Source organism: Trichomonas vaginalis, chromosome II (assembly GCF_026262505.1).
Source record: "Trichomonas vaginalis G3 chromosome II, whole genome shotgun sequence".
In the NCBI taxonomy this organism is placed as follows: Eukaryota; Parabasalia; order Trichomonadida; family Trichomonadidae; genus Trichomonas; species Trichomonas vaginalis.
Genome location: NC_067204.1, coordinates 10,371,240 through 10,387,740, shown reverse-complemented (window position 1 = coordinate 10,387,740; position 16,501 = coordinate 10,371,240). Strand labels below are relative to the sequence as shown.

Here is a 16,501-nt window from a genome sequence, read left to right as displayed (position 1 = left end):
AGTATTCATCCCTCAACAAGTTACAGAAATAAAAATTGGAAAACCAGATAATTATGCATTTAAGAAATGTAAAGATTCAATAACATCACTTAGATTCGACAAAAATAGTCAAATTGCAAAAATTGGAGAATATAGTTTTAAGAATACAGCTCTTGAAAAAGCAGATCTCGGTGAATGCAAAGTGCTTAAGATTATCAATGCGCATGTCTTTGAAAACTGCAAAAACTTGAAAACAGTTATACTTCCACCAAATCTTGAAAGAATTGGAATATCTTGCTTTTCTTACGATCCAAATCTAACATCATTAGATTTACCGGATTCTGTATATCTTATTTCTGGCTTGGCGTTTTACTTTAGTGGCTTAACAATAATAAATATTTCATCGAATTCTAGCTTACAAAAATTAAATCAAGAATGCTTTAAAAGCACAAATCTTACTTCAATTTTCATTCCAAAAAATGTAACAGATATCGGTTCTTCGGTATTTTTATGCTGTCAAAATTTAGAAAATATAACAGTTGATCAAGAAAATGCAAATTTTACAAGTGATACTAAATCTCTTTATACAAGAACAGATAATTCAACATTAATTAAAGTTGTTGAAGCATATTCCGGCGCATATACTGTTGCGAGTTATGTTACAACTATTTCAGAAGAATGCTTTTCTTATTGTACAAAAATTTTGTCAATTCAAATTGATGATAAAGTCAAAGAAATTGGAAAGGATGCATTTTCATATTGTGATTCTTTGACAAGTATTAAAATGCCAGGAAACATAGAAATAATTCAATCCGGTACATTTCAAAATTGTTCATCTTTAAGAAGTATTAAAATTCCAGATAGTACAAAAATTATTGGTGCATATGCATTTAAATTTTGTAAATCATTAATAAGTATAATAATTCCGCAAAATGTAAATGATGTTTTAGATTATGCATTTTCTTCTTGTTCAAATTTGATAAATATTACATTTCTCGGAATAATAAATGAAATTAAGTCTTATACATTTCAATATTGCATATCATTAACAAATATTACATTTTCAGATAGAATAACAACTATTCAAAATTATGCATTTTACTCATGCCAATCGTTAACAAGTATTACAATTCCAGATAGTGTAAACACAATTGGAGTTGGCGTATTTAAATCATGCAAGTCTTTAAGCAGTATTACAATTCCTTTGAAGATAGCCAAAATTAATAATGAAGTATTTTATGAATGCACATCATTAATAAGTATAACAATTCTAGGGTATGTAAGTTATATTGGAGATAAAGCATTTGGAAATTGTGAGTCTCTAACAAGTATTACATTCCAAAACAATATAACTTCAATCAGAATTTCATCCACTGCTTTTTCCGATATTCCAAATCGAATGAATATTTATATTAAAGGCAGATTTAATGTTTATCAAGGTCCAAAAAATGCATTTCGAAAAAGAAGTAATTTATATATTACAAGTGAAACAATTTTAAGAAAATCATGTAAAGACTTTTTCGGAGAAGAGTCTGTTTATGTTCATTTTGAAGGTTCAACTCAAATTACAGATACAGAAACTATTGATGTCATTAAATACATTTCTTATCCTCTACCAACGCAAGATTTTCCTTTTGTGCATGAAAATTCGGTTCACTTCACTTCTGACAAAAGTGACAAGTTTACATGGCAAAAATAGTTTACATGGCAAAAATATATAGGGTATTTTTTTTTAAAAGTAGTTATCTTTATATATAAAAATAAAACTTTTGATATATTTGAGTAAATGATTTATTAATTTATTTATTTATTTTTTTAAATCAAATCATATAAATATATATATATAATAGTGAAATAGAACAAGAGATAATTATTGATGATTAAATTGTAGACGAGGATAAAAGTTTAGATAAATTAATAAAATTAGTGTGGAATCAGACAAATTTCGGGTTGTTTGGGAAGGAATTGTTGGCTATGATGTACTGATTCATGATCAGTACATCATAGCCAACAATTCCTTATACAAAGTTCAAAAACTTGGGTGCAATCAGTTCTGATTGCACCCAAGTTTTTGAACTTTCTCGAGGGAATGGAAGGGTAAGAGGTATATATTCATAATGTATACCTCTTACCCTTCCATTCCTTCGCAAACAGCGGGAAACTTTGTCTGAATGTTAAACTATTCAGACAAAGTTTCCCGCTGTTTGCGAAGGAATTGTTGGCTATGATGTACTGATCATGAATCAGTACATCATAGCCAACAATTCCTTATACAAAGTTCAAAAACTTGGGTGCAATCAGTTCTGATTGCACCCAAGTTTTTGAACTTTCCATTAACAATTGTTCAATCACATTTATACAACCCAAATCTATACCAATCATACTCTTATTCATACATCATATTTTAAAAACTTTTTTGCAATATGATGTTATTGCAACAAATTTTTTTCTTTTCTACTTCCAATTAGCACCTTAAAAACATTAGACACAATCACTGGCTCATATGCTCCTATTCTGAATCTAACACTATGCAAATTTATACAATTTCTCCACAAATCTTACATTCATTTTAATTTCAACGACCATTATTACCACAAAGAATCTTACCTTCCCCTACAAAATCTAACTATCTATCAATTTAAAAAATGTTACAAAATATTAAATGAATTTTTTTTCTATACGTAATTTAAAGTTCTTAAACTCTCAGCATCAGAATATCCTTACATAGCTTAGCTATATATCGTATTACTTTATGAATAAAAAAATTATTTAAATTATAATAAAATGTTTATTCGTATTTTTACTTTATTTTTAGTTACGAGGCTGTATTTCGAACTCAGGATTTGGGTTTAAGTCCTTTGTCCATTTAGGACCCTGGTCCCAAATTGATTTTGGAGTAGGTTTTCCACCGAAAAGATCTTTAAGAGCTGTATGAACCCATACTGTGTTGTATTCTTCTATTGCGTGAGGTAAAAATTCTCTTATTTCGATAAAATCTGGGCGAGCCGAAAAGATTGTTTGCCAAAAACGTTCTATTTTACCATTTAACTGTGGTGTGTAAGGTTCTGTCCGATGGTGTTGAATGCCATTTACTTGAAGAACGTTTTTGAAGTCCTTTCCTGTAAATTCGCATCCATTATCTGTCAAAAGTTCGTATGGAATAATTTTGATAGAGTCGATAGCATTTTGTAAAGCTTTTGAAGTTGATTTCATTGTTTTATCGGGAAGAATTTCGTAATAAATACAAAAACGAGATCTGTCATCGATAAAGGCAATTAAATGATAAGTATGCTTGGTACCATTTGTCTCTTCTTTGAAGCTTTTTAAATCAGTATGCCATTGCTGATTTACGTATTGGGAAACATACTGATTTGGATGTTCATCAATTTTTTCTGGATCTCGCCGAAATTTGAAAAGATTCTCTTTTTCGTATAATTTAAGCATATCGTGAAATGAAACTGTGTCATCATGTATGTAACTCTCTAAAACTTTTTTATAACCTAGATTGTACTTAGCTTTTATTTCGTGAATGGTTGGTAACAAATCTGTTCTAAGAGGAGTTTCTGGTCTTCCGAGCTTTTTTGGATTTAAACCAAGTTCTTGCCATTTTAATAATAATTTTTTTCTACCTATGTGCAAATCTTTTGCAACTTGGTCTGCTGTCTTTTTGCCAATAGAATATTCAAGATATGCCGTAATATAAATCTGATTTTCATTTGGCAGATCCACTTCTTGTCTTTCCATTTTTTTTGAATCAATTTATACAAATAAACTTATAAAACACAAAATTATTATTTTATAATATAATTCTTAGATAATACATCCGATATGTAAAGTGTCAGAAGTGAAGTGAACCGAATTTTCATGCATTACAACGCAAGATTTTCCAATTAAACGTTACACTTTGCACAAGCAATTTCGAAGATAAATGATTCATAATTTCAAATATAGCTGCGGTAAAAATGAGAAAATCAATTTTTTTCCTACATCTCCCCATATTTTGCTCAATTTGTGATTTGTAAAAGTGTATTATATAAAATCTACTGTAATACACTGTGAGTTTCCATAGTAGTTTAGTAAGAACAACTTCAGGAAGAAATATCTTAAGTTAATTTACTTCAAAGAGTTATAATGAGAAAAATGAAATTTTTGACAATAACACTATAACACGCTGATGTATTACTAAGTTTCAGCCTTAATATATTAGATTCTGCTGAATTCAATGGTTGAATATTTGCAATTGAAGAGAATATATTAGCAAATGCTGAATGATAAAGTGCAGAAGTCAGAAAACTTGATTCGTTAATCAAAAATAATTAAATAAATAATATGATTTTTTTATTATAAAATAGAAATATAAAAAATAAAAAATATTTAACTGAAATAAGAATTAGAGAATGCGAATCTGTATTGTTCTAATTCAGGCAAATCATGGTAAAGGTGTCTCTTCCAGAAGTTCTTGACTGATTCTTCCAACATGCTGGAGAACTGATGTCTGTCGTGGTATTTAATTTCTGCTTCTTCAAAAAGATCTGGAAGCCACTTAGGATATTCATCCTTAGTGATAGAAATGAATCCAAACAATGCTGCAGCTGGAGTCAATGCCTATTATCCACTTTTTTTCAATAAAAAATTGATTTTGGCGGGCAATGTAATTTTACTAATTAGAAGATAAAACATGCATTACAAATACTTATATATTATGATTATCAAATTAAAATGGGAAAATTCATCGGTTTTTCATTTTGTCCACAAAAGTGCGATACTGTTTATTTTTTTACAGAAATCTCCTCGTGTTTTTTTATTATCATTTTTGTTCGGGCATTAGTGGTGTACATCTAGAATATGAACATAACAATCAAGTTGTCACTGGATGTTCAACAGATTCTAGGGGAGAAGTATTCATCCCTCAACAAGTTACAGAAATAAAAATTGGAAAACCAGATAATTATGCATTTAAGAAATGTAAAGATTCAATAACATCACTTAGATTCGACAAAAATAGTCAAATTGCAAAAATTGGAGAATATAGTTTTAAGAATACAGCTCTTGAAAAAGCAGATCTCGGTGAATGCAAAGTGCTTAAGATTATCAATGCGCATGTCTTTGAAAACTGCAAAAACTTGAAAACAGTTATACTTCCACCAAATCTTGAAAGAATTGGAATATCTTGCTTTTCTTACGATCCAAATCTAACATCATTAGATTTACCGGATTCTGTATATCTTATTTCTGGCTTGGCGTTTTACTTTAGTGGCTTAACAATAATAAATATTTCATCGAATTCTAGCTTACAAAAATTAAATCAAGAATGCTTTAAAAGCACAAATCTTACTTCAATTTTCATTCCAAAAAATGTAACAGATATCGGTTCTTCGGTATTTTTATGCTGTCAAAATTTAGAAAATATAACAGTTGATCAAGAAAATGCAAATTTTACAAGTGATACTAAATCTCTTTATACAAGAACAGATAATTCAACATTAATTAAAGTTGTTGAAGCATATTCCGGCGCATATACTGTTGCGAGTTATGTTACAACTATTTCAGAAGAATGCTTTTCTTATTGTACAAAAATTTTGTCAATTCAAATTGATGATAAAGTCAAAGAAATTGGAAAGGATGCATTTTCATATTGTGATTCTTTGACAAGTATTAAAATGCCAGGAAACATAGAAATAATTCAATCCGGTACATTTCAAAATTGTTCATCTTTAAGAAGTATTAAAATTCCAGATAGTACAAAAATTATTGGTGCATATGCATTTAAATTTTGTAAATCATTAATAAGTATAATAATTCCGCAAAATGTAAATGATGTTTTAGATTATGCATTTTCTTCTTGTTCAAATTTGATAAATATTACATTTCTCGGAATAATAAATGAAATTAAGTCTTATACATTTCAATATTGCATATCATTAACAAATATTACATTTTCAGATAGAATAACAACTATTCAAAATTATGCATTTTACTCATGCCAATCGTTAACAAGTATTACAATTCCAGATAGTGTAAACACAATTGGAGTTGGCGTATTTAAATCATGCAAGTCTTTAAGCAGTATTACAATTCCTTTGAAGATAGCCAAAATTAATAATGAAGTATTTTATGAATGCACATCATTAATAAGTATAACAATTCTAGGGTATGTAAGTTATATTGGAGATAAAGCATTTGGAAATTGTGAGTCTCTAACAAGTATTACATTCCAAAACAATATAACTTCAATCAGAATTTCATCCACTGCTTTTTCCGATATTCCAAATCGAATGAATATTTATATTAAAGGCAGATTTAATGTTTATCAAGGTCCAAAAAATGCATTTCGAAAAAGAAGTAATTTATATATTACAAGTGAAACAATTTTAAGAAAATCATGTAAAGACTTTTTCGGAGAAGAGTCTGTTTATGTTCATTTTGAAGGTTCAACTCAAATTACAGATACAGAAACTATTGATGTCATTAAATACATTTCTTATCCTCTACCAACGCAAGATTTTCCTTTTGTGCATGAAAATTCGGTTCACTTCACTTCTGACAAAAGTGACAAGTTTACATGGCAAAAATAGTTTACATGGCAAAAATATATAGGGTATTTTTTTTTAAAAGTAGTTATCTTTATATATAAAAATAAAACTTTTGATATATTTGAGTAAATGATTTATTAATTTATTTATTTATTTTTTTAAATCAAATCATATAAAATATATATATATAATAGTGAAATAGAACAAGAGATAATTATTGATGATTAAATTGTAGACGAGGATAAAAGTTTAGATAAATTAATAAAATTAGTGTGGAATCAGACAAATTTCGGGTTGTTTGGGAAGGAATTGTTGGCTATGATGTACTGATTCATGATCAGTACATCATAGCCAACAATTCCTTATACAAAGTTCAAAAACTTGGGTGCAATCAGTTCTGATTGCACCCAAGTTTTTGAACTTTCTCGAGGGAATGGAAGGGTAAGAGGTATATATTCATAATGTATACCTCTTACCCTTCCATTCCTTCGCAAACAGCGGGAAACTTTGTCTGAATGTTAAACTATTCAGACAAAGTTTCCCGCTGTTTGCGAAGGAATTGTTGGCTATGATGTACTGATCATGAATCAGTACATCATAGCCAACAATTCCTTATACAAAGTTCAAAAACTTGGGTGCAATCAGTTCTGATTGCACCCAAGTTTTTGAACTTTCCATTAACAATTGTTCAATCACATTTATACAACCCAAATCTATACCAATCATACTCTTATTCATACATCATATTTTAAAAACTTTTTTGCAATATGATGTTATTGCAACAAATTTTTTTCTTTTCTACTTCCAATTAGCACCTTAAAAACATTAGACACAATCACTGGCTCATATGCTCCTATTCTGAATCTAACACTATGCAAATTTATACAATTTCTCCACAAATCTTACATTCATTTTAATTTCAACGACCATTATTACCACAAAGAATCTTACCTTCCCCTACAAAATCTAACTATCTATCAATTAAAAAATGTTACAAAATATTAAATGAATTTTTTTTCTATACGTAATTTAAAGTTCTTAAACTCTCAGCATCAGAATATCCTTACATAGCTTTATATATCGTATTACTTTATGAATAAAAAAATTATTTAAATTATAATAAAATGTTTATTCGTATTTTTACTTTATTTTTAGTTACGAGGCTGTATTTCGAACTCAGGATTTGGTTTAAGTCCTTTGTCCATTTAGGACCCTGGTCCCAAATTGATTTTGGAGTAGGTTTTCCACCGAAAAGATCTTTAAGAGCTGTATGAACCCATACTGTGTTGTATTCTTCTATTGCGTGAGGTAAATTCTCTTATTTCGATAAAATCTGGGCGAGCCGAAAAGATTGTTTGCCAAAAACGTTCTATTTTACCATTTAACTGTGTGGTGTGTAAGGTTCTGTCCGATGGTGTTGAATGCCATTTACTTGAAGAACGTTTTTGAAGTCCTTTCCTGTAAATTCGCATCCATTATCTGTCAAAAGTTCGTATGGAATAATTTTGATAGAGTCGATAGCATTTTGTAAAGCTTTTGAAGTTGATTTCATTGTTTTATCGGGAAGAATTTCGTAATAAATACAAAAACGAGATCTGTCATCGATAAAGGCAATTAAATGATAAGTATGCTTGGTACCATTTGTCTCTTCTTTGAAGCTTTTTAAATCAGTATGCCATTGCTGATTTACGTATTGGGAAACATACTGATTTGGATGTTCATCAATTTTTTCTGGATCTCGCCGAAATTTGAAAAGATTCTCTTTTTCGTATAATTTAAGCATATCGTGAAATGAAACTGTGTCATCATGTATGTAACTCTCTAAAACTTTTTTATAACTAGATTGTACTTAGCTTTTATTTCGTGAATGGTTGGTAACAAATCTGTTCTAAGAGGAGTTTCTGGTCTTCCGAGCTTTTTTGGATTTAAACCAAGTTCTTGCCATTTTAATAATAATTTTTTTCTACCTATGTGCAAATCTTTTGCAACTTGGTCTGCTGTCTTTTTGCCAATAGAATATTCAAGATATGCCGTAATATAAATCTGATTTTCATTTGGCAGATCCACTTCTTGTCTTTCCATTTTTTTGAATCAATTTATACAAATAAACTTATAAAACACAAAATTATTATTTTATAATATAATTCTTAGATAATACATCCGATATGTAAAGTGTCAGAAGTGAAGTGAACCGAATTTTCATGCATTACAACGCAAGATTTTCCAATTAAACGTTACACTTTGCACAAGCAATTTCGAAGATAAATGATTCATAATTTCAAATATAGCTGCGGTAAAAATGAGAAAATCAATTTTTTTTCCTACATCTCCCCATATTTTGCTCAATTTGTGATTTGTAAAAGTGTATTATATAAAATCTACTGTAATACACTGTGAGTTTCCATAGTAGTTTAGTAAGAACAACTTCAGGAAGAAATATCTTAAGTTAATTTACTTCAAAGAGTTATAATGAGAAAAATGAAATTTTTGACAATAACACTATAACACGCTGATGTATTACTAAGTTTCAGCCTTAATATATTAGATTCTGCTGAATTCAATGGTTGAATATTTGCAATTGAAGAGAATATATTAGCAAATGCTGAATGATAAAGTGCAGAAGTCAGAAAACTTGATTCGTTAATCAAAAATAATTAAATAAATAATATGATTTTTTTATTATAAAATAGAAATATAAAAAATAAAAAATATTTAACTGAAATAAGAATTAGAGAATGCGAATCTGTATTGTTCTAATTCAGGCAAATCATGGTAAAGGTGTCTCTTCCAGAAGTTCTTGACTGATTCTTCCAACATGCTGGAGAACTGATGTCTGTCGTGGTATTTAATTTCTGCTTCTTCAAAAAGATCTGGAAGCCACTTTGGATATTCATCCTTAGTGATAGAAATGAATCCAAACAATGCGGCAGCTTTGACAACACATGAGCCTTCCTTCTTCGTGTTTCTCATTTCCTGGATAACATTCGCTGCAAACTCATCGAGTTCCTTTGGATCATTGCATGTCAACATCAAACAAACACATAATAAATCAATTCCTGCTGCACGAACTTTTTCATTTACATCTGTCAAGAAAGGTTTGACATAAATTTCAGAAATATATTTCAACATTTCTTTTGGAATTGTGAAGATGTGCTGCATGATAAGAAGTTTCGCGTATCCGCAGCAGATCTCCCTCTTCTTCCAGTTCATTGATGGGATAAGTTTATAAATGTTCTCAAAGAATTCAATCGGAATGACATCAATTGAAAATTCTGCACTTGAAAGCAACATGATTTTCAATTCCAAGTCTTTGCTCGATGCCTTGATGTCTGCATCGATGAACTGTAAGAGTCTTTCGAATCTAGGGAATACGTATTTTCCAAGAGATTTGCCCAGAATTATCGGTGAATTAAAAATCATCAGTTCAACAGATTTCAGTGATTTGTCACACATTTCCCATTTATCGAACAACTCGTTGAAGAAATAGTCCAAGAGAGCATCGCCTTCTTGGCCATGTCCTGTGAGTTTGAATTCACAGATGTAGCGAAGAATCAATGGATAATGCAAGCCTGTAACTGATACTTTTTCTAAATCTTGTAAAATTGGCAAATATTTCTCCAACAAGAATTTCTGAATCAGAGGGAAAACAGAATAATGAGACCTCTGTGTCATCTTGAGAAGTAATGCACTGACAAGTCCTTTAGTTTGCCATGAATCCTTCTTAAGATATTCGGACATGATATCGAAAATAAATGGAAATCGAGCACATGAAACTCTTCTGAAAATTCTTGACAAATTTGTCAAAATTGGACCTGTATTTTGACACTTTTCGTCCAAAAGGAATTTGATTATCGGCGTGAATAATTTCTCGTAAATTTTCTGAGAAATGTTCTTTGGTAATCTCGGTGTTTTCTCAACATAACTCAAGCAGTAATCAATAGCAACTCTTGAAGAAATAGTGTTGTCAACTGTCAAAAATTCATCGAGTAAAAGTGACAATCTGTCAATGACAGATTCGTCAGAATATTGAACGAAATAAGAGAAATCACTCAAATCTGGCTTCGAATTTTCATCCTGGAACAAAATGAGTGCTCTGATGTATTTCTCCATGTAATCAGGAGTGATTTGGGACTTCACGAAATCGGCAACTTTTTGGAGTCTTTCGTCATCGACTTTCAAATTTGAAGTGTCGTAAACTTTGTAAAATTTCGGTTGGCAGAAAATGGCAGTTTCTCTTTTGTCGATGAATTCTGGTTTTTCTGTTTGTCTGATTATTTTCGGTTTGAGGTTAATTCTTCTCAAGAGTGTTTTGAGGCCCTTTTTCGCAAGGGAATACGTAGATTCTGTTGGTGTCACTGCCATTTCCATGATTCTCTTCACAATGAAATCAGGAACAGTCGCTTGTCTGTCGATAAAAGAATCCAGCAACCAGATGAATCTTGATCTGTTCTGGTCGTTCTCGTATTTTGGAAGCTTGTCGTATAATTCGGTATACGATGACTGGTTGTTGTAATCAATAACCGCTATGTCAATTTTTGACTGAACGATGTCAAATTGAGAAAATTTCCAACTTGGATCTGGCTGGAATGTCAAATAGAAATCTACCAGTTTCATCACGTATTCAGGGACATTGTACAATGGCTTAAATGTCATAGCATTGTTGATCAATGTCAGATTGGCAATTAAGTCAATTCTTGATGTCAAAACCGTTTTATCTGTCAGTTTTGACAAAGAATTTTCCAAAATTTTTTGAATGTAATTTTTGTCTTCTCTTGAAGTATTGAGAACTAACTCCTGTGCTCTCTTTCTTATGTCCGCGCTGTTGTGGAATGAGAGTTTGAGGTATTCCTCATCGAGTAAGGAGTATTCCTCGGGAAGAAACAGCTTCCTGTTCATTTCTATGATGTTGTGAAGCCAAATCTTTCTGACAAAGAAGGGTCTGATCCTCATTTTGTTCTTTTTCACTTGGATACTGGTAGTTCTTGCGAAAGTTACGAACTTCTTAGACTTATCGATGTAATAAGCTGAAGCAAGTCTTTGATCAGAAATCAAATTCAATCCGGAAAGCAAATCAACGAGATAATGCATGTTGGTTTGGATTATCTCTTTACCTAATAAAGTCTTGATGGAATTTATCATGACTTTGACTAATCTTTTTTCTCCATCTGGCATTTCGAGTGGAGTTTGTATATAAGGAAGGCTGATTTGGTGGGGAACTTTGATGAAATTGATCATGGTAATGGTTACGCCCTTGGCTTCATCTTTGTCTTCGTCAAATGATAAAATTCTCTTTTCAAGGCAGTCGCAAATACGATTGCAGACCTTTGAGTAGATAGATGGGTCGTAATCTTCCCATTGCAACTTGACTTTGTTGTATTTGTAGAGTTTTCCGAGTCCTTCTTCGGAATCATCTGGATTTAACATGTCAAAGTCCGAAATACATGGGAATTTGAAGTATGTGAAGGCATACAAAATTGAAAGACCCTGTTTGGCCACGTTTTCATCGTTAGTTTCTATGGCATTGAAAGCGAAATCGAGGATATCATCGATATAAGGCTTCATCTTTGTGGAATTCGATACGAGGCTGATGACCAATGAGTAGTATGGCTCATTGTAAGCATTAGATTTGATCAAATCTTTTAATTTTGGAATAATGTACGGCAAAGTTATTTCTGGATAGAGTCTGGCGATGGAGTTGAGTACAATGATCGTTGCGTTTAACTCATGGTCGTTTGTGAGCTTCGTAGAGACCATTTCCAGCATATCTTTGATAACATCTTCAGGAAGAACGCTGAAGAATGGATCTGTCTTGTGTACGATACTCAAACTAAGCTTCTTGATAGTTTTCGTGATCGCATTAACCGTAGAAATGGTTGTAATGAAAAGAGATGCAAAAGTGACAGCTTTGTCACAAATTGTAGAGTAAACGATATCGTCTCTTGATATTGTCTTCTTAGATATGCACGAACAGATGATAGAAAGCATGTGGCGGCCTGTAGATGATGGTTCTGGTTTAATGTCGCAAGCGAGAAGACTTTCGATGTTAGCGAATATCTGTGGTATGACGTTGTAGTAATCTTCGATATGTTCTTTCGAAAAAATTAAAGGAATCAGATCAAATAAAATATTGTTGCATTTTTGAGCAAGAATTGAATATTCTGAATCGAACATATGATCGATTGCAAAGTAAATGAAATTATCGCGTATAGCTTTGTAGTTAAACGATGCGGCGTCGTCGAGATTTCGGATAATCTGAGATGCTTGGGTTTTCGATGTTCCTGAGAATAAGATATGAGTCATAGTTGGAATGAATATATCGATAACCTCAGAAGCTAATTCTGGATCTAAATTGTGGAATTTATAACAAATTGGCATTGCAAAGATGAATCTGGCGACGAATTGGGATATCTGGTAACACTTGGATGATACGAACCTAATAAGAATAGGCATCAGGTATCTAAATTTTTCTAAAATTAAATATCCGGTTTCTGTCTTCTGTAAAAGAGATGCAAGTATCACGGCAATTGAATTGAATGCATGGTCTTCGTATTTACCAAGTAGTAGGTCGTCTTTGTTGAAAGATGGAGAAAAATCAATAACATATTCATTATCAAGGATATTAAAGCCGAATCCTAATGATGCGTATAAGACATTGAATAAGTCATTGATGTATGGCTTGAAATCGAAGTCTAATTCATTGTATGTTGCACAAATTGAAAGATATTTGCAAGCAATGGTAACATCGTGCATATTCGACCTATTTCTGAGTATATTCATCAAGAAATCGATCACGCGGGGTAAAAACTTCGGATGAAGCAAGCTGAACAAAGTTCCAAAATCACGAACATCATCTGCTTCTCCAAGGCGATGTAAGTACTTTTCAAGGAGCTTTTCATTATCTTCATCACTAAAGTAGTGGTTGAGGAACCCAAAATTGAAGTATTTGGCTTTATTTCGCTTGTTATATTTAAATGCTTGAAAAAGCTGATCCAAAGACAAAGTTATGTTGGTTGGGCGAATTTCTTTGGTCGTGTAGATTATACGCATGATGTCTGTTACCTGTGGAATCAAAACAAACTTCGCATAAGGAGGAGTTGTTAAATAATTGTAAAGAGTGATAAAAATCTGCGGTGCGCACTCTTTAAGCATGAATTTTAACTCGCCATCCAATACGGAACTGAACCACTCCAGTTCATTCATGATTTCACGTCGATCTCCACCTTTTAGAACATTTGGGAGATTGTCCGTCCTGGATTTAGCTTCCTGAAGGAATTGTTCACGGGTTATACCCCAGAAAAGAAAATCATTATTCGTAGACATGATATTAATAAAAAATGAAGTGTTTTTTACTTTTCTTTTTTTGGGGAGAAAAATTTTTTGAGAAAAAAATAATCGGAAAATTTTTTTCGATAATTGGTCAAGATTTGTCACCTTTATTCAGAAAAAAATTAAAGATAACCAGAATTTGACCATATTCTCAAGAACATAGATTGTATATAGACCATATATACTAAATGTGTAGTATGAAGAAAATCTGATGAACTTCAGAGGAAACTCTAGCAATATGTACCCATATAGACTTGTTCGTACAGCTAGTGACAAATTAAGTGAAATTTAGTAAACGTCAGTCAATTGTTAACATGAGCAAGAAGAAGTTGAATTACTTTTTTATTGTTTTTATCTTTAGCAATCTGAAGAGCAGTCCTTCCATCTTCATCTTTTTCATTGACATTTGCACCATGTGAAAGAAGGAGTTCAACTATTTCTTTATTATTATCTTTTGCGGCAATGTGAAGAACAGTATTTCCATCTTCATTTTATTCATTGACATTTGCACCATGTGAAAGAAGAATTTCAACTATTTCTTTTATATTCTTATTATACATTGCACAACGAAGAGCTGTTTGTTTATAATTATCTTTTACATTGACATTTGCACCATATGAAATAATAAGTTCGACAATTTCTTTAGTACTTTGTGATGCTGCACGATGAAGTGGTAATTTATTAGATCTATTTTGTTTTACATCTGCACCATGTAAAAGAAGGAGTTCGATAATCTCTTTGTTTTCAAGATAAATAGCATAAAGAAGAGCAGTATCTCCAATTAAATCTTCTTCATCTGGATTTGCACCATGTGAAAGTAGAAATTCTACTGTTTCTTTTTCATCGTTTCTTGAAGCATTATAAAGTGCCGTAAATCCATCTTCAAATTTTGCATTGATATTTGCACCAAGTGAAAGGAAATATTCCCAAAGTGGTGGAATGTTAAACGTTGTTGAATAATAAAAGCATTCGTCAATATGATTCAATGAAAAATTTTGATCAAAAGCAACTAAAAATGATTCAAGATTATTGTATTCAACGCAACATTCTAAATCAATAGATATATTGTATTCATTCATCAAGAATGTAACAAAATCAATGTTGTGTGAAATAATTGCATATTTCATGATATCTCCATATGGTTCATTATATTTCAGGCATTCACTCATAATCTCTTGATTTCCGCCTAAAAATGAAAATTTGAGACATCTGTAAGATATTTCTGAGTTAAATTTTGTTCTTAAAAACTTGAAACAACGAACTGATCCATAGTAACAACATAATTCAAGTAACGAAAAGAAGTGACCGGAAAATTCCTGTAAATAGAATTCAAATCGTTGATCTTTATCAAATCCTGCTCTTTCAGTGAATGAAATGAATTGCTCTAGGTTGTCATCCATAATTAATCTGAAAATTGAATTTTCTGAATGAAGCAGAAGATAAAATAAAAAATCCCCATAATCGTAGTCTTCATTTTGTAATTTAATATCATATTTATAATAAAACATGCTAAGGCTTGAAGAGCTAATATCATATACCTCTTCTATTTGATATTCATCATAGATGAGTTTCGCAAGTTTCAAGTATGAATTTGTATATCGAGTATTAAATGGAATGATGTTTAAAATGTCTTTTATAAGTATTTGAGGTAGACATTTCTTTGAATCAATCAACTCTGTCTTTATCATTTTGTAAATCGAGTGCAAATCGTCTTTATTTTTCGTTTTTAGCTGATACAATGCATTATATGTATCAATGTAGCACTTGAACTTGCTCCTCAGTTCACTATATCGATGTGTATTCTCGTCGTGAACGGACATTAAAAATTTTACCAATGATAATAAGGATCTCTAAATCCCTAAATATTCTTTTCACTCATTATGAAAAAAAACCATGCTATACTTGTGGAAAATAATCGCCACAGAGATTTTGTATATACAATTTATGAAATTTGTTTAATATTCATATAGGCATTTATTTTCTAGATGAGTTTTTGTTGCATGCTAAGATCAGTCATAATGTAAACCTCTCAATTTTATTGTCGTGGGAAGTATCTCAATTCCTTCAAAAAAATTGAAAAACCATTTAATTTTAAAAATATAATACTTTTAATTAGTTAATTAATTGGAGATATTTTTAAAAAATCACTTTTGATAATACTTTTGAGAACTTTAATTAAAAAAATATATTCAAAAATATCCAGGATATCAAGAGGGAATTGTTCCTTATGAGGTATATAGTTATGATGTATACCTCATAAGGAACAATTCCCTCCTTAAAATGAGAAAACTTGTTCGAAATTGTTTATCATTTCGAACAAGTTTTCTCGTTTTTAATAAGAAACTAAAGGCTATGAGGCACTGATTATATATTAGTGCCTCACAGCCTTTAGTTCCTAATAGATAGCTGGGAAACTTTCTCCAAATGATAAGTTATTCAGAGAAAGTTTCCCAGCTATCAAGAGGGAATTGTTCCTTATGAGGTATATAATTATGATGTATACCTCATAAGGAACAATTCCTCCTTAAAATCGTAGACATTTTTATACTTATTAATCAACCATTCAAAATCATATTCCTCTGAAAAGTTATTTTATTAAAAATTTAGAATTTTAATAAATATAGAGTTTGAATTTCATACAATACCTATATATTTTCAATAAT

The 16,501-nt window shown here is 30.9% G+C and overlaps 6 protein-coding genes across 6 annotated transcripts, besides 8 other annotated features; 2 read left to right on the top strand and 4 right to left on the bottom strand.

Moving 5' to 3' along the window:
- Positions 1-47: 47 nt before the first annotated feature.
- Positions 48-959, top strand: TVAGG3_0519900 (ribonuclease inhibitor domain-containing protein; the record flags this gene model as incomplete). The annotated part of the gene is made up of 1 exon (XM_051237192.1): positions 50-959. A coding segment is annotated over one exon (910 nt), but the record flags the coding sequence as incomplete, so codon positions are not given.
- A 954-nt stretch (positions 960-1,913) lies between these two features.
- Positions 1,914-2,324: a mobile genetic element.
- Positions 2,325-2,748: 424 nt separating this feature from the next.
- Positions 2,749-2,793: a mobile genetic element.
- Position 2,794: 1 nt separating this feature from the next.
- Positions 2,795-3,723: a mobile genetic element.
- On the bottom strand, positions 3,082-3,723 carry TVAGG3_0519870 (transposition; the record flags this gene model as incomplete). The annotated part of the gene is made up of 1 exon (XM_051237191.1): positions 3,082-3,723. A coding segment is annotated over one exon (642 nt), but the record flags the coding sequence as incomplete, so codon positions are not given.
- An 18-nt stretch (positions 3,724-3,741) lies between these two features.
- Positions 3,742-3,786: a mobile genetic element.
- Positions 3,787-4,353: 567 nt separating this feature from the next.
- Positions 4,354-4,581, bottom strand: TVAGG3_0519840 (uncharacterized protein; the record flags this gene model as incomplete). Its single annotated transcript, XM_051237190.1, has 1 exon — positions 4,354-4,581. One exon carries the CDS (start codon positions 4,579-4,581, stop codon positions 4,354-4,356), a length of 228 nt encoding a protein of 75 aa, XP_051095014.1.
- Positions 4,582-5,639: 1,058 nt separating this feature from the next.
- TVAGG3_0519830 (surface antigen family) lies at positions 5,640-6,554 on the top strand (the record flags this gene model as incomplete). Its single annotated transcript, XM_051237189.1, has 1 exon — positions 5,640-6,554. One exon carries the CDS (start codon positions 5,640-5,642, stop codon positions 6,552-6,554), a length of 915 nt encoding a protein of 304 aa, XP_051095013.1.
- Positions 6,555-6,790: 236 nt separating this feature from the next.
- Positions 6,791-7,201: a mobile genetic element.
- Positions 7,202-7,621: 420 nt separating this feature from the next.
- Positions 7,622-7,666: a mobile genetic element.
- Position 7,667: 1 nt separating this feature from the next.
- Positions 7,668-8,594: a mobile genetic element.
- A 17-nt stretch (positions 8,595-8,611) lies between these two features.
- Positions 8,612-8,656: a mobile genetic element.
- A 533-nt stretch (positions 8,657-9,189) lies between these two features.
- TVAGG3_0519780 (armadillo (ARM) repeat-containing protein family) lies at positions 9,190-13,832 on the bottom strand (the record flags this gene model as incomplete). The annotated part of the gene is made up of 1 exon (XM_001325617.2): positions 9,225-13,832. The coding sequence occupies one exon, from the start codon at positions 13,830-13,832 to the stop codon at positions 9,225-9,227; it is 4,608 nt and encodes a 1,535-aa protein (XP_001325652.1).
- Positions 13,833-14,329: 497 nt separating this feature from the next.
- On the bottom strand, positions 14,330-15,658 carry TVAGG3_0519770 (nerve growth factor signaling pathway; the record flags this gene model as incomplete). Its single annotated transcript, XM_001325618.1, has 1 exon — positions 14,330-15,658. One exon carries the CDS (start codon positions 15,656-15,658, stop codon positions 14,330-14,332), a length of 1,329 nt encoding a protein of 442 aa, XP_001325653.1.
- Between the last annotated feature and the right edge of the window lie 843 nt (positions 15,659-16,501).